The following is a 23984-nucleotide window of genomic DNA, read 5'->3' on the forward strand; positions in this document are numbered from 1 at the left end:
TTCCTTATCAACGATTTCCAATGGAGTGCTTGCTTGAGTGCTTCTGCCTCTTGGAAAACGCACAACAGGAAACTTGGAGACGAAACTAAACACACACGAGATACACGACATGGCGATGACGGTAAATATCTATAGTAACATTATTTCAGCCATATCGATGAGTTCGTCCCTCAAGGGTTGTGGTGGGAGGAGGGAGGGGAAGGGGTGAGGTGGGAGGGGAAGGGGTGGGGAGGGAGGGGAAGGGGTGGGGAGGGAGGGGAACCGGTGGGGAGGGAGGGGAAGGGGTGGGGTGGGAGGAGGAAGGGGTGGGGTGGGAAGAAGGAGGGGAAGGGGTGGGGTGGGAGGAGGAAGGGGTGGGAAGAGGGAGCCGACGTTGTCGGTGAGATGTCAGTCGAACACAAATTCTACAAAATCAGGACTGAACACACCTGTGTGCAGAGAAACACCTGAAATAAATAAAACGTGAAGGAGGTTTTTTTTCCCTCACCCAACAAAACGTACAAGTTCGTTTTTTATAAAATATTTTTATCCAGTGACAATCACCGTGAGGAATGTTCGATGATCGTCACCAACCGGATTCTTCCAAAGCCGTTGAACAATGAACAATGGGTGACCATGGAAACGTTTGTTAACAAATCAATCGTTGTGGCGATGTTTGCTCGGTTCAGTTTGTGGATGTGCTCGGTGTGAACACGTACGAACGTTTTTCTCTCCTCGTTCAAGGATTTAAATCTCGTGTTTTTCCTGAAACATCATGGGCTCAACTTCAACGGACTCTGTTAATGCTCCACGACCCCGTTTCCAAGAGGTGAGATGTTTATTTATCTCCGGACGCGAACACTTACTCTTCGTACGGTCTCAACGATTTATCTCCTAAACTCGGGAATATCAAACCTGTCTTTCTTCTTCGTTACAAAACTTTCACATTTCAACTTCTTTCATTCAGCATCCTCGTGTTCACGGTGTCCTCTGTGTACATGTCGGGGTTACGTTGATCACAAGTTCATAAAGAGTATTTTGTCCTCCTCTGGAGGCTGTTCAGAGACAAGGTGATGTCCAGGACGGTGTTTATACAATCTTGTAAAAATCCATGTTCACCGTGTGTTGTTCTGGGATCACAGGATAGACCGGGAGGTGTACTCCATCTGCTCTAAGCTGGCTATCCTCGGTTCCAATCACCTCCCAATGATACAATCTCTCATCCTGGTGTTCCACATACAGGTCGAGGTATCAATGTCTTCTTCTTCTTCTTCTTCTTCTACTCCTTCTTCTAATTTATCTTTATGTTCTTCTTCTTATCAGTTTTCGGTCTCATTTGAGTTTCGCGCTGATTCGGCAGAACCAACTCGAACAAAAGTTGTGAAATTGTTCGTGTTTGGTTGTTGCAGCTCCATGTTCGGCGTTCAGAAGGTGGAACGGAGCCCTCCCAGGTCTCGAAGTGTGTGTGTGTGTGTGTGTGTGTGTGTGTGTGTGTGTGTGTGTGTGTGTGTGTGTGTGTGTGTGTGTGTGTGTGTAACATGGTGTGTTTGTGTAACATGGTGCGTGTGTGTGTGTGTGTGTGTGTGTGTGTGTGTGTGTGTGTGTGTGTGTGTGTGTGTGTGTTTCTCAGCTCGTTATTCACCCATGTAACCCTAATCTAACCCTACTCCCCCTTCTTGTTCCCCATTTATTTATTTGTGTGTGATGTGGTTTGTGAAGAGGGATTGAACGCCCCTCCCCCCACTGCCCACAATTAGTTGGGAGATGTAACTGAACACCCCCTGAATCCGGACACCGGAAACGTGTGAGCGCCATTTTGAATGTTGCATTGTGGGTCGTGGTGGTTTCTTGATCACCGCTGTGCTTGCTTGGTGAAGTAACGAGAATGTAAAACTCCACCCGGTAAGTGTTTCATCGATCATTTGTAATTGTGGTTCAAATTCTCCATCTCCTTGAAGGACATTTTGAACTCCTGACGTGGACAGAACTCAAACCGTGTTCCTTCTGTCATGAGATCGTGTGTGGCCCTTCAGAAATGGCAATGTACACAAGGAAGAGGTAAAAAGGACCCTCTACATATTATGTACGGAGTGTTAGAGGAGGTTTGAGAAATGGAGAGACAAGGGCCAAGAGAGGAGGTGAAGGAAACAAGTTTTAGATTGAGGATGGAAGTGGATTGGTGATCGGAGACCTCAGAGGGATAAACACACACACACACATACACACACACACACACACACACACACACACACACACACACACACACACACACATAGACCATGTTACACACACACACACACACACACACACACATACACACACACACACATACACACACACACATACACACAGACCATGTTACACACACACACACACACACACACACACACACACACACACACACACACACACACACACACACACACACACACACACACACACACACACACACACACACACACACACACACACACAGACCATGTTACACACACACACACACACACACACACACACACACACATCATATTACAAACACACACAACATATTACACACATATACACACCATATTACACACACACACACATATACACACATGTTATACACACTCAGCACCATGTTACACACACTCGACACCATGTTACACACACACACACCATGTTATACACACTCGGCACCATGTTACACACACACACACCATGATACATACATACACCCACACCATGTTACACACACACACACCATGTTACATACATACACCCACACCATGATACACACACCCACACCATGTTTCACACACCATGTTACACACACCCACACCATGATACACACACCCACACCATGATACACACACCCACACCATGTTACACACACCATGTTACACACACCATGTTACACACGCCATGCTACACACGCCATATTACACACGCCATATTACACACACCAGATTACACACACCAGATTACACACACCCACACCATGATACACACACCCACACCATGTTACACACACCATGTTACACACACCATGTTACACACGCCATGTTACACACGCCATATTACACACGCCATATTACACACGCCAGATTACACACACACCAGATTACACACACCATATTACACACACAGACCATGTTACACACGCCATATTACACACGCCATATTACACACACCAGATTACACACACACCAGATTACACACACCATATTACACACACAGACCATGTTACACACACCGGATTGTGTGTCCGATCCGCCGGTCCGATCGGATTGAAACTTGCCAGGAATATTTCCGGGGACCCACGGATGTGCTTTTCGAGGTTTGATATCAATCGGACGAGCTGTTCCCAAGTTACGGCCATTTATCTGTCGACCAATGACAAGACACGGTGCTATGACGTCACGAATAACGTCACAATTAATGTTTATTTCCTTATTTCTTTTTTATTATTTCTTTTGCACGATGAAACTTGCCAGGCATATTTCCGGGGCCCCGCGGATGTGCTTTTCGAGGTTTGATATTAATCGGACGAGCTGTTCCCAAGTTACGGCCATTTCTCGACGACCAACGACAAGACACGGTGCTATGACGTCACAAATGACGTCACAATCAATGTTTATTTACTTATTTATTTTTTATTATTTCTTTTGCACGATAAAACTTGCCAGGAATATTGCTGGGGAAGCGGATGTGCCTTTTCGAGGTTTGAGAGAGAGAGAGAGGCTGCACATACTGGCACTCACCTACGGGCACGCACCTACGGGCCCGCCCCTACGGGCCCGTACTTGTGTTACAAACACACACACCATGTTACGCACACCATATTACACACACTCGGCACCATGTTACGCACACACCATGTTGGACCAAAGACCGATTTATATGATCGACGTGATAATCTCTGGAAATTAAGAGTAAACCAGAACGGTAGTCGGTAGACCACACACCTCCGCTTGGTTTTACAGTGTACATGATGTACCCAATGAGAGGGTGAACCAAGATTCGAACCTGAAACAAAATCGAATCTCCTCGTTCTTGACACCCAACCAACTCATCCTCCAAGTTCCCTCCCAATCCGTCCATAACTTTTTAACACATCGTGTTTATTCACTGTTTCTCGTTCTTATCCCAACCACGTAATGGTGAACAAAAACTGTCTCACCTCGATTCGAATCCCGACCCAAAAATTCCAAATACCTGCTCTCACTACACCTGGGAGAGGGATGGCGAACCACCGAGCATGATCCAACACTTCAAAACACCTTAGGTAGAACAAACGGTCCGTAATATGGAGTGTGGTCCATCGCACCGGAGAACAAAGCATTTGATTTTGTTATTTTATTCCAGTGTTGGTTCAATTCCACATCCGACCATAAACCTCCACCCTGGTGTTCCCTTTGAAGGGAGATCTTGAATCAATCCGGACGTCATTTGGAGGGGATGTTAAGTTATCCATTACATGTGTTCATGTTTATTTGCTGGTGGAGTTTAATGAACTCTTCGTATCTGTAAAAGAGGAGACCATTGTGTGTCCAACCCTGATCAAGTTGCTGTCCTCACGTACAAGTGCACCAGGTAAAATGTCCCACCATACATTCCTAAAGATACAATCAGCAGACCGAGTTCACATTCAATCCCAGACTAATGTGCAATCATAAAATGATGATGTCACTCTTTCAACCAGTGAGTTCATAGAACACGATACCCCATGTGTTACTGAAGTATATCCTTCAATTTAAATACAGTGATGATTTTAAAAGTCGTGTGAATTAATTAATTTCAAAATTAACCGCTGTTGACGCAGTGTCTATGACACCACCCTATCTCTTACACCGCACGCTACGTGAGTTATCTGTGCCTGTTGTTTGTGTCCTTTGTGACGTCTTTAAGCCTGCTGTTTGCTTCGTGGGAAAGGCGGGTGGCTTGGGATCTTAGGGTCCTGAGTTCAAGCCCCGTTTGGTGCTGAAGTAACACCAGGTGGGATTGACTCAGCCTGTCATCCTTCCTCAGTCCGTGAAATGAGTACGAGCGTCCTGGTATCAGGGCACAGCATCAGCAGTGTAGTTGCACCCCAACAAAAGGAAAGCAACTTGGCAGGCAAGCTGCCATACGCAAGAAGAAGAAGATGATGTCCTTAAAAACAATGTTTTTATTGTGTGACATTGAATTTAAATTAGATGTTCCTCGATCATAAACTGACATTTGTTGACGGACCGACGGACAAACATAAATGAACCACTTGCTAAACCGTAGTTTTTGTTTTGCGTGTGTGGGGTAATAAACTGAATTTATCTTACAGTGACAATGTTTTACAGCCAGATACGATGTATGTTTATCATATCTTTGTCCTTTCACCATTGTCTCATTTATTCCTGCAGGAATGGCAACAGATCCAAGATGCCGGCATCCACTTGGCCCAGCACCAGCACGCGAGTGAAAACTCTGAGCAGTGTTTATTTTTAGAAAAAAATGCAAAGATCAACCTGAAGAACCACTTCACATCTGTAAGAAATGCAAAGGCACGACTCGACACTTCACAGTAAGTTTCTCCATTACTCTGGAAAACATTAACATTTACACCGTGAACATTTACATTCGGTAAATCTTTTTCTCTGCTAATTTACAGTAAGTGAGTGAATTGTAAACGTGGTGATTCTTGTTTCCTTTTTAATGCGGACAATTTTCTATTTAATTACAGTACTTGTACATCAGTTGTACACATTCTGCAGTTCCACTTGTACATCAGTTATACACATTCTGTAGTTCCACTTGTCCATCAGTTGTACACATTCTGTAGTTCCACTTGTCCATCAGTTATACACATTCTGTAGTTCCACTTGTCCATCAGTTGTACACATTCTGTAGTTCCACTTGTCCATCAGTTGTACACATTCTGTAGTTCCACTTGTCCATCAGTTGTACACATTCTGTAGTTCCACTTGTACATCAGTTGTACACATTCTGCAGTTCCACTTGTCCATCAGTTGTACACATTCTGCAGTTCCACTTGTCCATCAGTTGTACACATTCTGCAGTTCCACTTGTACATCAGTTGTACACATTCTGCAGTTCCACTTGTCCATCAGTTGTACACATTCTGCAGTTCCACTTGTACATCAGTTGTACACATTCTGCAGTTCCACTTGTACATCAGTTGTACACATTCTGCAGTTCCACTTGTACATCAGTTGTCCACATTCTGCAGTTCCAATCTCAACACAAATATTTCCATAAACTTTTGCACACATGTTCCTGACACTGAGTGCTGGGAATTAATCGCTTCCTGTCCTTGCAGTGCTTGGATACAGTAAGGGTGTTCACCAACTCGGAGCAGGATGGCCAACTTGATGCATTGGTATTTTCAGTAACAGGAAGTTGCGAAAGGAGTTATCTGATATATTTTAGTGCGAAGTGGCTCACACCTTGTGCAGGTGAATTGTTGTGTTGATACTCATCGGAACTTTTGAAATGATCTGGGGTACAAGTTGGTCCTCGGTGTTCTGATGAGGGTTATTTTGGTGATCACCTTTAAAACACAGACAATAATGAACAAGCTCAGTGTTGCCTTCATGGTTGGAGTGGCTGGCTAAAGATCTTTGGGGCTTCAGTTCAAGCCCTTGTGAGGCCATCAAATTAACATCAGGTTGGTTGTCTCAGCCTGCCATCCTTCCAAGGTTGGTGAAAATCCGAGGTCGTACTGGTAACATGAGGCATTTTCATCAGGGCACAGCTGAACCCCCATATTATACAGCCAAGCAGTCACAGGCTGCATTCCAATAAATAAATAAATAAGTAAAATAAGGAACATTCATTTTCTTGTGATCACATGTCGCTATCCATTGTTACAGATGTTTCTACGACAAACTGCGATTCCACCTGGCTCAAGTTGAGGAAACTCTGCACCATCTTGAGTTTGAATTGGTAAAAGAAGTTTCCATGACTGAAGATTTGGCAAGCAGAAAAAAGATTTTGAAAGGTACGGGAGACTCTTCCTTCCCCTGGGACAGTGGTTTGGGTCATGATCTTCGTCTAAGGGATGTCACCGGCACAGCATTTGTTCAAAGGTCACCTGATGATTGTGGAACTGTTATCTGCTCTAAATACCATTTGCACAGGATGATAGAGGTGCACCATGTGTGAAATAACTCGTGAACAGCATTGGAGCTGTAAACAGTAAGTCTTGGAGCTGACTTGTACTTTGTAATTCATTGCAAGTCCTCCTTTGTCCCTCGAGAATCAAGGGATGGAGTTGAAGGAGATTGTAAGAGGAGGTAGAATGTCTCGAGGTTCCATTGAATCCGTTGGTAAACAGCAGATGGGCAAAACTGCTGAAGGTCCCTGTCATTGCTTTGTTACCTGAGGTTTGGGATGCACACCTCATCATGGATATAAAACAGGTGTACATGTGCTGCAGATAATGTTAGTATGATGCATTATACATACATTTTTTGTTTTGCTGTGTTTTTGCCCAAGTTAGGCGGTTTCACACGTTTGTGATCAATGTGGACAACACCAACAACAACCTCACGTGCTCAAGCATCAAAAGCTCCCCAGAGCTCCATTCCATATATGACATCTGGCAACGTACCCTCTGAAAAGGAAATAGATTTTGTCTAAATTATGAATTCATTCCAAAAACCGAAATTTACCACATGAAGCAATCCCTGGGGCAGTGAATTCCCGTGGTGGTTTTCCCTTGCTGCCTCTACAATGCGCACCTTGACAATATATCACAGAAACATGTTCATGCTTTGACATCCCTCCTCACTACCATCCTCTCCAATGACATAACTTCAAAATTCTCAAAAGTCAATGATCAGCAGAAATGAGTAAAGATTTGAAACCTCCATGAGCGATTCCATGCTCTCTGCCGCATTTGACATGTTCATTCACAAAGTTTACATGTGGAGTGGATCAGTAAGGATGAAGTGAGGACTGCTATGAAGAAGATGAAAAGTGGAAAGGCGGTTGGCCCAGATGGTATACCAGTGGAGGCATGGAAGTGCTTAAGAGAGATGGCAGTGGGGTTGTTAACCAGATTGTTTTATAAAGTCTTGGAAAGTGAGAGGATGCCGGAGGAGTGGAGATTAAGTGTACTGGTTCCGATTTTCAAGAATAAGGGTGATGTGCAGAGCTGTGGAAATTACAGAGGGATAAAGTTGTTGAGCCACACCATGAAGTTGTGGGAAAGAGTAGTGGAAGCAAGGTTGAGAAGAGAGGTGACGATTTGTGAGCAGCAATATGGGTTTATGCCAGGAAAGAGCACCACTGATACGATGTTTGCTTTGAGAATGTTGATGGAGAAGTATAGGGAAGGCCCGAAGGAGTTACATTGTGTGTTTGTGGATTTAGAGAAAGCTGATGATAGGGTGCCAAGAGAGGAGTTGTGGTATTGTATGAGGAAGTCGGGAGTGGTAGAGAAGTATGTGAGGATCGTGCAGGATATGTACGAGGACAGTGTGACAGCGGTGAGGTGTGCGGTAGGAATGACGGACCGGTTTAAGGTTAAAGTGGGATTGCACCAAGGATCGACTCTGAGCCCTTTCCTGATTGCAATGGTGATGGACAGGTTGATGGATGAGATCAGACTGGAGTCCCCATGGACTATGATGTTCACGGATGACATCATGATCTGTAGGGAGAGTAGGGAGCAGGCTGAGGCGAGCCTCGAGAGGTGGAGGTATGCACTGGAGAGAAGGGGAATGATAGTCAGTAGGAGTAAGACGGAGTACATGTGCGTAAATGAGAGGGAGGGCGGGTGGTGGTATGGTGCGGTTGCAAGGAGTTGAGGTGGGGAAGGTGGATGGGTTTAAATACTTGGGATCAACTGTGCAAAGTAATGGAGAGTGTGGGAGAGAATGAAAAAGAGAGTGCAGGCAGGATGGAGTGGGTGGAGAAGAGTTGCAGGAGTGATTTGTGACAGAAGGGTAGCTGCAAGAGTGAAGGGGAAAGTATATAAGACGGTAGTGAGACCAGCTATGTTGTATGGTTTGGAGGCGGTGGCACTAACAAAAAGACAGGAAGCGGAGCTGGAGGTGGCAGAGTTAAAGATGCTGCGATTCTCGTTGGGAGTGACGAGGATGGACAGGAAAAGGAATGAGTATATTCGAGGGACAGCGCAGGCAGGATGGTTTGGAGACAAAGTGATAGAGGCAAGATTGAGATGGTTTGGACATGTGCTCAGGAGGGAAGCGGAGTATATCGGGAGAAGGATGTTGAAGATGGAGCCGCCAGGCAGGAGGAGAAGAGGAAGGCCAAAGAAGAGGTTCATGGATACGGTGAGGGCGGACATGCGGGTGGTTGGAGTGTCAATGGAAGATGTGGAGGATAGAGCGAAATGGAGACGGTTGATCCGCTGTGGCGACCCCGAACGGGAGCGAGCCGAAAGAAGAAGAAGAAGAAGAAGATTCACATAGTTTACATCACTAATATCAACGCAGCTGTTTTTTTTTTTAACATGTGGCTGATGACGAATCATGTGACCGATGACGTCATCTTATCTATTACTTCCAAGTTTGTGGTTTCGTGCCGCGCTTTCTTCGACTTTGTTCTGCGCTCGAGTAATCTGATATTCGGCTTACATTATCTCAAAGACCATATGAGGTGCATGGTACAAAAAAAAGTAAATAAAATGGTTCTGAAACAGTGAAATCGTATTCCACTTACTGCATTAAAGTAAAATTACTACTGATACTCTGCATCAGTTCCTTTCTCAAACACACCCACCCCAACATGTTGCACAGAGCGAGGGTTATGCTGGTCAATTTTTATTTCTGTGGACCATTTTATCCCAAGATGATCCTCAAAAATTTTCTTACTAATCGGATTTGGCATTCCACATATGCAATTATGATGTCATAACGAAGCTATCTGTGATGTCATTAAAAAAATCACTCATTCCCCATGAGGAGTACTTGCTCCAAAATTTCAATTTTTTCCTTCATGTGATTTCAGAGGTCCAAAGTTTTTCCGTTTTTCCAATATGGCTGTCACACCACGTGACCCATGACATAATAATTTTCATTCAAACATTGTACATGAGTAGTTACACTAATGGTGAAAATTTCATATCAATCTGATAAACACCCAAATGTAATCCTCTCACCTTTGACGAGGGTCATCAGATTTTTGATAAACAGAATCATTCCTTGTTTGTGGCAATGATAAAAGTTTTTATCACACAAAATGGCTTTTCTCTGGTTATGTTTTCAAGACGTATGCCGAGTTTGAGAGTGATATTGCCTGTCACACACCCTTTAAATTCACATACATGATGAGATGTAAAATGACATAAATGGCCAAATTGGTATTTCGACCCCCTTTTGAAAACCTGGCTCTTTGAAACTGCCCAAAGGGGGTTCATTTTGAGATCAAGACACCCCCTCCCCATCCCCTCCCCCCCCGAGACATGAATAAGTTTTCTTCACAGCAAACTGGAAGATGAACACAGGCCTTGGTTTGTGGAAAAGAGATCGATAAAATATGGAATTTGGATATTTAGCAGACCAAGGTGTCATCAAAGTGTCAATAAAACGAAGAGTATATTAATTTGAGGATGGCAGGATGGCCGAGAGGTGGATACTCACACTCGCTCTCAGCTCTCGAGCCGAGGTTTGAATCTCGGCCCGGCTATAAACTGTCATCATCGTGTTTCACCGCCGTGGTGATTCATCGATGTGTGTGCTGTCGCTCAGGTGGACGTTCAACTGGGTGTACCATTTGCCAAGATTAGTCAGTGGAGGTTAAAAATCCCATGCTATACTTTGTTTAGACGAGGTGAGCTATCACCAGCACCATGGCCAAATTCCTGAAATTGATCAACAGTACTCTGACCCTGACTTCCTGAGTTGGAGTAACGACTCGACCAGGATTCGAGCTTAGTAACTGCATCAAGGGTCTGCATTGGGCATGCTCTGTGATTATTATTATTATTATTTTTTATGATGATGAAATGCTTCTTGTGTTTGACTCTCCTTTTGTAAACGTGCACCTTAAAAAAAAAATTGTTGTCGACGTTGTCGAGGCTTGTCTGAGAGCTAAAATGTTATTTTGGATTGTTATGCCCTCGTCACAGTGAGGGCTTTGTTCTTGGGCCTGAAATCAAAAAGACAGGACAATGTGATGTGAAATTACTCTCTTGCAGATGAGATCACAGAATTATCTGACAACATTTATTTTGAAAGAAGTGAGCTAAGAATTCATAAAATGGAACGAACTAATTTTCTGAATCAGAGGAGGAACGCTTCAAAAAGTTTTTGTTCTGTGGACAAAACCAACACGTCCCAAGCGGTGAGTGTGCACCACACTGCATTAATTATTGCACTCATTTTATTTCTGCACACACATCTTCATTCCTGTGCAGTTTATTAGTCACCTACCGGTTTCACCAGAGGGGACAATAGGTTTGCTCTCTATCCGTCCGTCCATCCCACCTGTGGTTTTTCAGACTCCCCCCCCCCCATTCCGTTTAACATATTCAACTGAAACTTTCTACATGGCTTTATTATGATAAGTTACAGGACAAGTTCGAGTTTCAGGACGTTTCCTCAATTTCTCACAGAATTCTGCCCTTTTGGACTCAGAAAAGATCACATCTGTCGGGACACATATTGCAAAGCAATTCACGCTCTTGTTTTTTTTACCTCCACCAACAAAGGTGGAAGGAGGTTATGTTTTCACCCCTGTCTGTCTGTCTGTTTGTTTGTTTGTGTGCAGGATATCTCAAAAAGTGGTGGACAGATTCAGATGAAACTTGCCAGACACATTGGGTGTGTGACAAGGATGAATTTATTTGATTTTGGTGAAGATCCGAATCCGAGATTTCTTTAATTTTAAGTGATTCTTCATCATTCAACGATGGGGCTAAAAACGAAATATTTATTGTGCCTGATATGTTCCATTGGATCAGGCATTGCACGGCAGAAGTATGTGCTCTCCTGCGTGCCCTTCCAGATTTATCTGAAAAGACACATTCTGAAAGTACAAGGGGCTTTTTATTTACAATCAATGGATGCAGAGGAAGGGGGTGATCATTTTTATAATTATATTATTAGGAACGTGCAAATACCACCTGTCGCTTCGCTGACGGTAATACTAAAGGGGGCAGGGAGAAAAAGAGGGGAGAAGAGGTAGCGAGGGGTGGGGTGAGAGAGAGCAGGGAGAGTGAAGAGGTGGAGGGATGTGGGGGTGGGGGCAAAGAGGGGTGGGGGAAGGGAAGACAGTGTGAGGTGAGAGGAAGGGGAGGCAGACGTGCGGTGGAGCGTTAATTACGATTCATAATGTTTCATCAAAATGAGTCTCCATATAATAACATTCAAGATGGAAACAAACTAATGTCTGAAATCCATTTTCCACTGGTCACACTATAAACACGGTCTGGAGACAATCTCCCGTCCAGATATAAATACCGCCCCGATGCGTCCGGAGCCAAGCTGGCAGGAGACAAACATCGATCAGCCACGTGCTGAGACAAACCCCTGTCTCGACACAAACACTGCCCGAACACAACACCATCCAGACATAACACCGTCTGAATATGTGCACAGAGAGAGAGAGATGGAGATGGCGAAGGGTATAGAGATAGAGAGACAGACAGATAGGTAGGGGAGTCAGCAGTGAGCAGAGGAAATACGTTTTGCTTTCTGAACAACACACACACACACACACACACACACACACACACACACACACACACACACACACACACACACACACACACACACACACACACACACACACACACACACACACCGGCAATTTTTCGGGAATCGGCAGGATAGAGTCAGTGTGATTCCCAACTGCAGCACTCACTGCATACAACCCAGAAACCTTGAGTGGCTTTCACTGAAAACCAACGTTGCATTGACATCGACGTTTCAGGGATATGTTCACAAACGTTAATCTTTACGAACAGCTGCGTGTGACTGGTGGAAAATCAATTTGACTCAGTAATTTAGAAACTTGTTAATACCGCAAACAGCTCGGAAATTAGGTGTAATTTCACAACTCGCTCAGGATGATGGAGCACGAACCACTCGCTGAGGATGACGGAGCACGAACCACTCGCTCATGGTGACGGAGCACGAACCACTCATTCATGGTGACGGAGCATGAACCACTTGCTCATGGTGACGGAGCACGAACCACTCATTCATGGTGACGGAGCAAGAACCACTTGCTCAGGGTTGATTGCAAATTCAATTTCTGAATGGTTTAATTGTAAATGTGAAAGGTCTGAAAAGTTGTAAAGGTCAAATGGTCTGAACGTCTAAAGTTTGAAAGGTCGAAATGGGTGTAAAGGGTTGAAAGGGTTGAAATAGTCAAAAGACTCAAAAGTTACGAAACGGTCTTGAAAGGTTGAAGGATCTAAAGGGTGTAATTTAAGGTCTTGAGGGTCTCAAAAAGGTTTGAAAGGTGTTAAAGACTAAATGGTAAAAAGGAGTCTCAGGATGTTCAGGGTTCGAAAGGTTCCAAGGAGATCAAAAGGGTCTTGGCGGTCTTAGGGTTCCAAAGGGTATAACGGGGTCGAGAGGGGCTGAAGTATCTCAGGGTTCTCAAGGGTCTCAGGAACCTAAAGGGTGATGAAGGGTGTTCAGGGTCGAAAGCGTCTTTGGAGTCTAAATGGGCATTGGGGTTTGAATGGGTCTTAAAGTGTATTAGGAATCTCAATGGCCTTCAGGGTCGAAAGGATCTCTGTGGTGTAAAAGTGTCTTAATGGTGTTACAGTTCTCAAGGGCCTTTTAGGGTATTCTGGGTCTGGGGGTCCAAGCTCTTCTGGATGTCCTGGGTCAGGTTGTAAAGGGTCTTTGGGGTTTTAAAGGGAATTTTGTTTTGAAAGGTTCTTTGGGGTTTTATATGATACAAGTGTTATAAAGGATCTTCAGGGTTTCAAAGGGTCTGAGGTTCTAAATGGATTTTAGGAGTCTCAATGGAGTTTTCGGGCTCTTCATTGTCTTGTGAGTTTTTATGGTGTTAATGGGTCTGAGGTTGAGAAAGGTTCTTCACTTTTTAGGGGGTCTTAAAGTTCTAAATGGTCTAATGTAATTAATACACACAATCAATGTTCTGTGTGAACAGACAGACAGACAAACAGACCCAAATGCAATACCCTCACCTCTGGCATGGGCAATCAACAGCAGGAAGAGGGGGCAAGGGTGCATGTTAACAGGGGCTTGAGGGACAAAATAGAGGGAGACTTGGATGGGGAACAGATGTGGGGAAGAATGAGAGCAAGGGGAGGGGAACAGAGGGAGTGAAGAAGATTGATACAACAACTAACTCTCAATCACAGAAGTCGGAGGAAAAACTGGGATCATGGAAAGAGATGTGCTTGGGGAGGGTGGAAAAGATTCTGGATGTGGATGCGTGACTACCTGATATGGTGGTGAACAACCATTTTGAAGCCCTTAAAGGAAGAATGACATTGAAGATTGAGGAAGTTGGTTCCACAGGAGGAGGAAAAAAATAGGAAGGAATGAGTGGAGTTGAGTCTGGATTTTGGGAGTTTCAGCAGGAAGGGATTACTGGCACACCACGTGCACCCAATAGAAACCTTGGGGGTGGGGCAGAGGGTGAAGATCAGAACGGAAGCAGGAGAAAATGGAGACCACACACCTGTGTGCAATATGAAATCAAGCAGCCGAGAGTCGTGCTGTACCCAAACCGAGTTCCCAAACTCTAACTCAGGGAGTTGTGCTTCAGATTTGAGACCGCGTCAAGTGGGGTTTGGCTGTCAACTGTTAAAATAACTCGCAATAATAAAAATAATTTTCCTGCCGCATGAAATGAAGTGATTGCAGTAGTTTGCCTGTGTGTGCAGTGTAAATGTGTGTTCGTATATGAATCGGACATACTTTAGCATGGTCATGTCATTTCTCTTCGTGAGTTTAAAATCAAAATGTGATCGCAATCAGGCACTGGAAATGTGCACTGCAGCTCCCACACCATAATTGGAATATTACAATATCTACGATTGTCCCCACCCAGGTCGAAAAACCAGTTAAAACCAGTACACATTTTCAACTGGTCTCTATTGGTTCTAATTGGTCTTTAACTGGTCTCTATTGGTTTCAACTGGTACCAGTTAAATTCAGTCAGAATTCCAATTTCCCAGTTGAAAAAACCAGTAGCTCATATTTGTACCAGTTAAAGTCTTACTGGTTCCAGTTGATACCAGTTGCAATGTACTGGTCCCAGTTGATACCAGTTGCAATGTACTGGTCTCCAAGTTGATACCAGTTACAATGTACTGGTCCCAGTTGATACCAGTTAGTTAAATACATGTATTTCAACTGGTAATATATCACTCTATTCCAATTTCCATATTAAAACCAGTAAGAAACCAACTGGCTTTACTGGTACCAGTTGGCTACTGGTTTTCAACTGGTACCAGTTGACCAGTAAGCTACTGGTCTTTACTGGTTTTTTGACCTGGGCAACCCCCATACCTCGTTGGTTTGGAAGAGCAGACTCTCCTTCAGTCCTTTTCGGGGATATTCGAGCTTTGGAGCATTTCACACTCATTGCATTCACCTCATTCTCAGCAATGAACTACCACTCGGGTACCATCTTGAATTCGGCCACATTTTATCCATTTTGAAAAAATACTTTTCACTGAAAGACTTGTCTTTTTGCACAAAAATAACCTTTTTTCTCAGCAAAGAACTGCCAGTGCCACTGCTCTTTCTATGAAAAAAAAAACAAACCCTGTGGAAACCTGTAGTGGAGGAGTGTCATGGCAACAGTGATTGTGACCATGGCAAGCACAGTGAAATAGCTGAGAGTTTGTACTATCCATGGTCATTAAAGGTCACTGATAGTGAACAATGACAATCGTACCACTTTCGTGTGACCTATTAACTTGTGATCATCATTTTGTTTAAGTGCAGCAATGAATGAAGGAGAGGATGATATTTTGCAGTTCCAAATGATAGTTTATGACATTGCAGATTATACATTAAAATTCCAAATTATAGTTCGTCATGACACTTGGAAGCAAAATAATTTCAGGGTAATCCTATTTTCACTACTAATCAGAATAATTTCCAACAAATTTGTGCTTTGACAGGAAACAGAACATGCAAAGCGGAGTTGGAATCGATCTTTCCTTTGGACTTGGAGAATGTTCCTGTTTTGGTAAGAACCACAACCTGGCTCATAATCTTATTCAAGAGTCTCAATCTTGTTTGCACAACACACAAAGTCGGGACTAATGCCCCCGCAAAGATTTTCTTTTGGTCATGTTTTCCGTTAAATCATTGCAGAAACAGTCATCCATAGTTTGCATGCACTCCATTTTAAAAGCCTGTATATATGTTTTTTGCAATCACTGCTGCACTCTGATTGAAACTGAGGAATGGATGAAGTCTTCCTCGACAACAACAACTACCAAAGTTATTCTTGTCTTTTGGGGTTGAATGGAGAGAGTTTTGGGCCCAAGTCTTTTCTGAACCCGCTGTCCAGGCCCAACATTTGAGTGTGGCTGATTTGGGAAGAAATTTGTAATTCATGCAGTACCATCTTGTGGTATCACATTCATCAGATTCATCACATGGATAACTCACCTACTTTTCATGAAACACCATTGGAGATTGAACGTTCACAAATGAGGAGTGTCAGCAGTCTTGTTCTCCAGTTTAACATCCCTGTGATGGACGATGGATATTCATGAAGAGTTAACCCTGCATGAGAAACACTCGGGTGACAGTTTCTCGCGATGTCAGGATTGAAAACCGGGTAATTCCAGCGTAACGGACGTAACATTGAGACAAAAATGGCATCACTAATGTTGAAATTTTGAAAAGGTTGGCCATATTACAGAGAGTTTCTTTATTACATATCGTAATTAGTCTCTATGGCTTTCTGATATTGGTACAAACCCCACTGTGTAGTCGACTACTAAAGCAAAAATCAACATTTGAGAGGCGTAACGTACTTAACATCGTTAAGTTAACTAACATTAACACAACGAAAACTGGCCATAGCACAATTCTTAAATCCTGCGAAATAACGAATTTGTAGTGCACCTTTCATTCACGGTAAGCAAACTAAGCATGAGTAGCATACTTTCTATATTCCAACGATACGATCTGTCTGTTGTTTGTTAAAATATTTTGAAAAGTTCACTGTAACGGACGTAACTCAGCAATGTAACGGACGTAACCCATGCGATCACATATTTGATAGTCAATGCGAGGGCGCATTTTATGATATCTATACAATCTCTTACATACATCAGCGAACATTTGGTTGTCTAACAGCTTGTATAAGCCTCATTGCTTGCATAGGCCTCGTTGATGTTGATCGAGAGGCACAGAGAGAAATGGACCAAATATGTTGATGAGTAGTTACAGCCTGATCCGATATCAGTTATATTCATCAGCGAATACTACTTCGGATTAAAACATTCATCAAATAGCCATATTTTCGACAAAATGATAACAGACAGAATGACTTACCATTGGAAGACGTTGAGGCAGTTCTTTCAAGATGGCCGCCTAATCATGTGACATCATCCAGGGAGTAAATATCGCATAAATTATGAAAATTCAGACCGAACTAAACACCGTCCAACAGAAATCCTTTTGAAAAATACATTTTCAAATTTTATGCTTCATGTCCATTATTACGTGGAATTACCCAACCCGGAGAGACAGCTCAGTGCATCCCTCTCGGGTATCCTGCCAGCTTTACACCTGAATAAAACCACCATTATTTTACATAATGATAAACATCATTACATCACCATTCCTAATCTGGCAAATATTCTGTAGAAAATAATGGAAAATATTATTATTGTAGATGCAGAACATTTGGTTCACTTTGAGAAGCTCATATTCTTTGTTTTCTTGTTTGAAGCTTTAGTGTAAGCACAACAGTTTATCTGCATCTGAATCTCTCCTGACTTGCACACCCTTGCCTTCCAGGTTCTTTTTGATGTTCCTTCTCTACTTGGGAAACTTTGCGTTGGAGATCCTCAAGCCAGTCCTCATTCAATGCGAGCGCGATGCCTTCTGCTCCGGATGCTCGACTGTCTGCAAAGTCATTAAACCCTTCTATTCAGTCACTCTTCACCGAACATTCCCAATATAACTTTACTTGTGTTCATTACGTGCTTGTACCTGGTGTGAAAGCAGGCAATAGGTTTCATCTCTTCACTCGATGGTTTAAATCTCATGCTTTCCCTCCAAAAACCATGACTTTGAGCTCAACCGACGATCTTCCTGCAACACGACCTCATCTCCAAGAGGTAAGATGTTTATTTCTCCCAGTACGCCAAAGCCTTCTCTTTGTCACTTCACTGTTTATCTCTCAACTCGGCAATATCAAACTCGCCTTTCTTCTTTGTTTTAAAATCTCCCAACGTCTTTCATTCAGCATACTTACGTTCACGGTATCCTCTGTGTGCATGTCGGGGTGACATTTATCACGAGTTCATAAAGAGCATGTTGTCCTGCTTTGGAGGCGGTTCAGAGAGAAGATGACACCCAGGACTGGTGTTAATATGAACTTGTAAAAATCCATGTTGACCGTGTGTTGTTCTGGGATCACAGGATAGCTGGAGGGATACTCAATCTCCTCTGAGCAGTCGATCCTGGGTTCTAAGCACCCCCAACTATCATCTTTTATCTTGGTGTTCTTCATTCAGATCAAGATATCTTCTTCTTCCTCTTCCTCTGCCTCTGCCTCTTCCTCTTCCTCTTCCTCTTCCTCTTCCTCTTATTCTATTTCTCCTTCTTATTCTTCTTCCACTTCTTCTCCTTCTTCTTCTTCTTCTCCTTCTTCTCATCCTCCTTCTCCTCCTCCTCCTCCTCCTCTTCCCTTTATAAGGGGTGAGATCCTATGGCACAAAGCTTCTGCTCTACCTTGATCATGATACTCCTCCCCTGCATGCAATACGTGTACATGTTATTATTTTTCTAATTTGAAGTTTTCGTTGGGTGGTCTTTGCGAGACTACTCTTTATCTCTTTGGATAAATCTTTTATCTTTCCGTCTGTCTATGTATGTATGTCTGTTTGTATGTTTGTTGGGTGGTCGCTAGAGTACCCTTATTGGGTGGTCGCTAGAGTACCCTTATTGGGTGGTCGCTAGAGTACCCTTATTGGGTGGTCGCGAGAGTACACTTATTTTCACTTTTTCCGTCTGTCTGTATGTTTGTATGTTTGTATGTAATGGACAGCTCTGGAGGCCAGAGGAGTCAACCGATTTTTATGAAACTTGACAGGTAGTTTCATACCAGGATCTAGTTGTATGCTTTTGAGCACCATTGCTATGGATGCCACCGTTGCCTCGCAACGTCCTTGGCAGTGTCGCTCAACTGCACCCGATCCGGTCCAGAAAAGTGATCCAGTTTGGACAAGGCATAACGAGGGCGTGTTCCTCGGTAATTAAATCACGTGATTAATTAGGTAACCCGGTTAACCCAGAGATGGGAGGACCCGAGGTCATGCGGTTGAGTTATTGGCATACACGGTTAGTTAGCGACCTGCCGCATCAAGGAATTATGCGTGTGCTACGGCCTGCAAATCCGTGGAGTCTGGTGGGAGCAGAGATAGCTTTCCCCCCAAGTGGTCTTCTCACCTGACCCCCGGCCCGCAACAATATATATATATATATATATATATATATATATATATATATATATATATATATATATATATATATATATATATATATATATTTGGCTTATAACCCCAATGCTTCCCCAACGTTATACCGTAAAGGATTTGCAGACAATGAATGACCAGCTGCCACTGACGACACATTGCTTTTATCTTCAAGAAAAGAGAGAGTAGCTGAAGAAACAGCTGGAGAAAGTAAGAGAAAAAAACCACAGCATCCATTGCAATGACCCAATATACGTTTCTGTTTTTTTGTAAACATTATCGAGGGTCGTATGAGAGGTAACGCACATCGCACTGCAAAGGGGGCATGAGACAAGAGGGGCGGGAGAGGGAAGGACAAAAGGGTGCGGAACAGAGACATCAGGAGATCTGTGGAAGGGAGAGGAATGGGGTGGGGAACATGGGAAAAACAAGATGGACATTACAGGGACTTTCAGGAAGGAAAGCAGGGAATTTGAAGGAGGTAGATTTGGGGTGGATTAACGTGAAAAAAAGATGGAGGTTTTGGATGGGGAAAGATAAGAGGTGGTGGTGAACAGCTGTTTTGAAGGCCTGGAGGGAAGAAGGGGATTGAAGAGAGTGTGGAAGTTTATTCCAAAGGTGGGAAAAAAGAGAAATGAAAGAGTGAAGATGAGGAGTGATTCATGATTTTGGTAGCTCTCCCAGAAGGGGTTTGTTGGCAGACCTTGGGGGCCCAGCGGAAATATTGTGAAGATATATCGCAGACAGAGCAGTAGGAGGTGAGACCAGAGAGGAGACTGAAGAAGACAGAAAGACCACTGAACTGCCTGCGTTGAGAGGGTGAGAGACCCAAAGACTCAGCCTCATCGCGGGAGATGCCATTGATCCTAAATGCCGTGGTTTCCACAGCATGAAGCTGAGAAAGGGGAGAGGCAGGAGCACCAGCCCAGAGGGGAGAGCAGTACTCCATCAGACTGCGGACAAAAGCTTTGTCTGTGGCCAGGAGCTCAGTTAGGACTTTGCACGGCGGAAGTTTCCCAGTCCGCAACTGGGTTTGGTGGTCAGGTTGGAAAGGTGGCTTTCCCTGGTAAGATCATGGCAGATAGTGAGACCCAGAAGCTTGAATGAAAGGACTTCTTCCAGCGGATTGTTGAGAAAGTAGATGGGGGTGGTGGGTTGGGGGGGGGTTCCAAACAGTCCTTTCGGAGAGACATTGCAAGAGTGTGATATTTGTCAGGATTGAAAGACATGTTCCACGTGTTGGACCAGTTTGTGATTTTATCCAGATCTGCAGAGGGCGAAAAAGCTGTGTGTTGCAGGTCTGAGGGATGACAGATGTTACAACAGAGGGTGGAGTCATCAGCAAAGAGACAAAGAGGATTTTCCAGAGAGTCGGAGAGATCATTTATGAGAACAAGAACAGGACCCAGAACGCTGCCTTGAGGAACTCCAGCCTGGACAGGAAGAGGGGATGAAAGAACTCCAATTCGGACCACACATTGGCTGTGACAGGAGAGGAAGTCTGCGAGCCATGGGTGGAGACGGCCTTGTATACCATAGGAAGAGAGTTTGGTGAGCAGGGCAGGGTGCCAGACCGTGTCAAACGCACGCAATATGTCTGGGGATATGGCTCTCATTTCATGTCCAGCATTGAGTTCCTCCATCCATTGTTGGGAAGGCAGGAGCAGTAGATCCAGGGTAGAGTGACCTGTTCTGAAACCAAATTGATGATCGGAAATCAAGCCATTGAAGAAGAGGAAAGATTTAATATCTGAAGCGATGATGGATTCCACAACCTTGCTGATGATTGAGAGAAGGCTGATTGGTCTGTAGTTGCAGGGATCTGTTTTTGCACCTTTTTATGCAGGGTGGTAATGTTTGCTGATTTCCAAGCAGATTGCAGATGACTTTGAGAAAATGAGAGGGTGAATAGAACAGAGGGAGGGTGAGCAAGAGCAGAGGAGGAGGTTTTATGACACGTTGGCTGATGCCATCTAGACCGGTTGCAGAATCTGAGTCGAGGTTTGACAGCAAACTCTCCACTTTGTCAGAAGAAAAGGACACAGAGTCCAAGGACAGTTGGGTGCGACTGGGTTAGGTGGGCACAGAAACCGATGGGTTTCGGACACAATATTTCGATACAAACACCGACTTTTGGTATTCAGCCTTATCACGTGCGGTGTCAGCAGTGCGGCTATTTGATTTAAGTGAGGGGATGGAGGGGGAACATACACCAGAAGCAGAATTTGATTTGACGCCACCAGGATTTGGAGGAGTGAGAGGTTTGAGAGTTCAGACTTGAGATTCGCAATATGTTGTTTACTGGCTCTCCTGAGGGTATACGTACAATTGTTCCGAGCTTTATGAAAGGAACTCCGATTACCCTCAGTTGGGTTTGCTTTCCATGAGACAAAGGCAAGTTGTTTCAGGACAACTGCCTCACCAGAAGCTTCAGTGAACCATGCGTGTGAGGAAGGGAAGGATAACTACAGACGAGAGGGGATAAGTCTGTGTCGGCAAAAGAGCAAATTTCTTTGAAATGATTCCCAGGATGAGTTGATGTCGGAGAAAGTAGAAATGGGAGACCAGACTCGAAGTTTGATGGCTGTTTGGGGACCCTGACGGTCAGCCTGCGTGAAATACCAGGCTCGATGGTGCTGACGTGGTTCTCTAATAACCACCAGAGAGATGTTTACTTTGACAAGCATGTGGACAGAAGAACCGCTTGGATCGGAGGAAGAACAGCAGATATTTTCAGGGGAATTTGTCAAAATCAGATCCAGAAGAGTTGGAGTACCGTTGGTTGAAATTCGGGTCGGGAAGTTGGATGATATTTGAATTTATATGCAAGGTAAACACTCAATATAACCTTAACCAACAACCACAATCTTAAAATTACATGACATTGGATCAAAGCCTATAAATATGAAAAATATGATGATCTTTGGAAATCAAGAGAAAATGATTGATTGTAAAAGTGTGAGGTGATAAGAGTATGGAGAAAGAAACAACAGTGGAGAATTTTCTTAGTGTTGGATTGATAGAGCAAAGCAATGGGCTGACAGGATGGCCATGAGGCACGCACACTTGCCTGAAAGCTGTCTCGCCTGGGTTTGAATCCTGACCCAGCCATGAACTGTCAATACAGAGAAACCATCCCAAATAAAGGGAGAGGTGCTTCGCGCCTCTCTGGATCTCGGTGTTTGACAGACAGGGTGATTCATCGATCTGTGTGCCCTTCCTTCGAATGGATGTCAAAGTGAGCGTCCCCTCTGCCGGCAGTAGTTGGTGGATGTTAAAGATCTCACAATGTCCTTTGTGAAGAGGAGCCGAGCCACCACCGGCTCCATGAAAATTTTCTAAATTCCTACTCTGACTACAACTTTGAGAGGGAAGGCAAATCACCAAGTATGATCCCAGGCGAAGAAGTGTCGAACCAATGGTCTGTAATACAGAGTATGGCACATCCCATCGGATTGCAAAGCCTTTGATTTTGTTTTGTTTTCTAGTCTGTGTTCAATTCCCCACCCGACCATAAACTTACACCCTGGTGTGCCCTTTGAAGGTAGATCTTAAATCAATCCTTACGTCAATCAGAGAGGGGTGGGGGGGGGGTGGGTGAGGTGAAGATGTTAAGTCAGCTATCGCATGTGTTTGTGTTTGCTTGCTGGTGGAGTTTGAATAACTCTTTCTACTTTACAAAGAGTTTGCCATTGTGTGCCCTTCCCTGATCAAATCGTTGTCCTGACGCACAAGTGCACCACATAACATGCCCCACCATACATTCATAAAGATGCAATAAGCAGACCGAGTTCAACATTCAATCCCAAACGAATATGCAATCATTAAATGTTGATGTTACTCTTTCAACTGGTGAATTCATAGAACATGATACCCCCATGCAGTATTCAAGTCCCATATCTACTTCAATATGAATAAAATAAGGATTTCAAAGATCATTGACAAATTCCAGAAGTGACGTGCTGTTTTTGTAAGTTTCGAAGCAGTCTTGTACACCATCATGTTGAACATGTCCAAGTGCTACCAAATGGGAGGGTTTTGAAAGTGACAAGACTGTGATTTGTGTTCTGTGGTGTTGAAGTCTACAATTCAATTTAAATAAAATAAAGATTGTAAAACAATTCAATTTAAATATAATAAAGATTGTAAACAATTCAATTTAAATATAATAAAGATTGTAAAAGTCATATAAATTAATTATTTCCGGAATTTACCGCCGTTGGCACAGCGTCTAACTTGCAGGGGGCAATGTCGATGCACCATATCTAACACATTACATTAGTTATTGATACCTGTTGTATTTGTCCTTTGTGATGTCCAAAAATACAACTTGTTTTCTGTTTGTCATGATTTTCAATTTTGGTTGACTGCCAGACAGGCAGACAGAGTGAAAATATTATCT

General features: G+C 43.7%; 2 protein-coding genes across 21 annotated transcripts in view; one reads left to right on the forward strand and one right to left on the reverse strand.

The window, feature by feature from the left end:
• Positions 1-23984, reverse strand: part of LOC147017144 (unconventional myosin-If-like) — a 91892-nt gene that overhangs the window by 23415 nt on the left and 44493 nt on the right. For 4 of the 20 annotated variants that reach the window (XR_015049374.1, XM_085846554.1, XM_085846539.1 and 1 more), the window contains 3 exons: positions 16539-17471; positions 7420-7567; positions 5411-7332 (listed from right to left, as the gene is read on the reverse strand). Coding sequence is in view for 8 of the 20 variants with exons in the window: in XM_085846548.1 (XP_085702674.1) it covers positions 16574-16619 (46 nt within the window). In the remaining 12 variants the exon portion in view is untranslated. Of the gene's footprint in view, positions 1-5410; positions 7333-7419; positions 7568-14348; positions 14528-16538; positions 17472-23984 lie in introns of those variants that run through there. The other 16 variants (XM_085846542.1, XM_085846540.1, XM_085846548.1 and 13 more) reach the window with 16 other exon arrangements.
• The window catches only part of LOC147017146 (uncharacterized), a 26746-nt gene continuing 3290 nt past the window's right edge, over positions 529-23984 (forward strand). Inside the window, exons 1-6 of the mRNA XM_085846538.1 lie at positions 529-808; positions 5355-5515; positions 6825-6952; positions 11120-11265; positions 16043-16110; positions 17901-18223. Of these exons, the coding sequence (XP_085702664.1) occupies positions 755-808; positions 5355-5515; positions 6825-6952; positions 11120-11265; positions 16043-16110; positions 17901-18066 (723 nt within the window). The 5' untranslated portion in view covers positions 529-754 and the 3' untranslated portion in view covers positions 18067-18223. The remainder of the gene's footprint in view (positions 809-5354; positions 5516-6824; positions 6953-11119; positions 11266-16042; positions 16111-17900; positions 18224-23984) is intronic.

The sequence above is a fragment of the Eptatretus burgeri genome, chromosome 11 (assembly GCF_056783735.1).
Source record: "Eptatretus burgeri isolate ZD-2024b chromosome 11, Ebu_testis_v1, whole genome shotgun sequence".
Classification (NCBI taxonomy): Eukaryota; Metazoa; Chordata; class Myxini; order Myxiniformes; family Myxinidae; genus Eptatretus; species Eptatretus burgeri.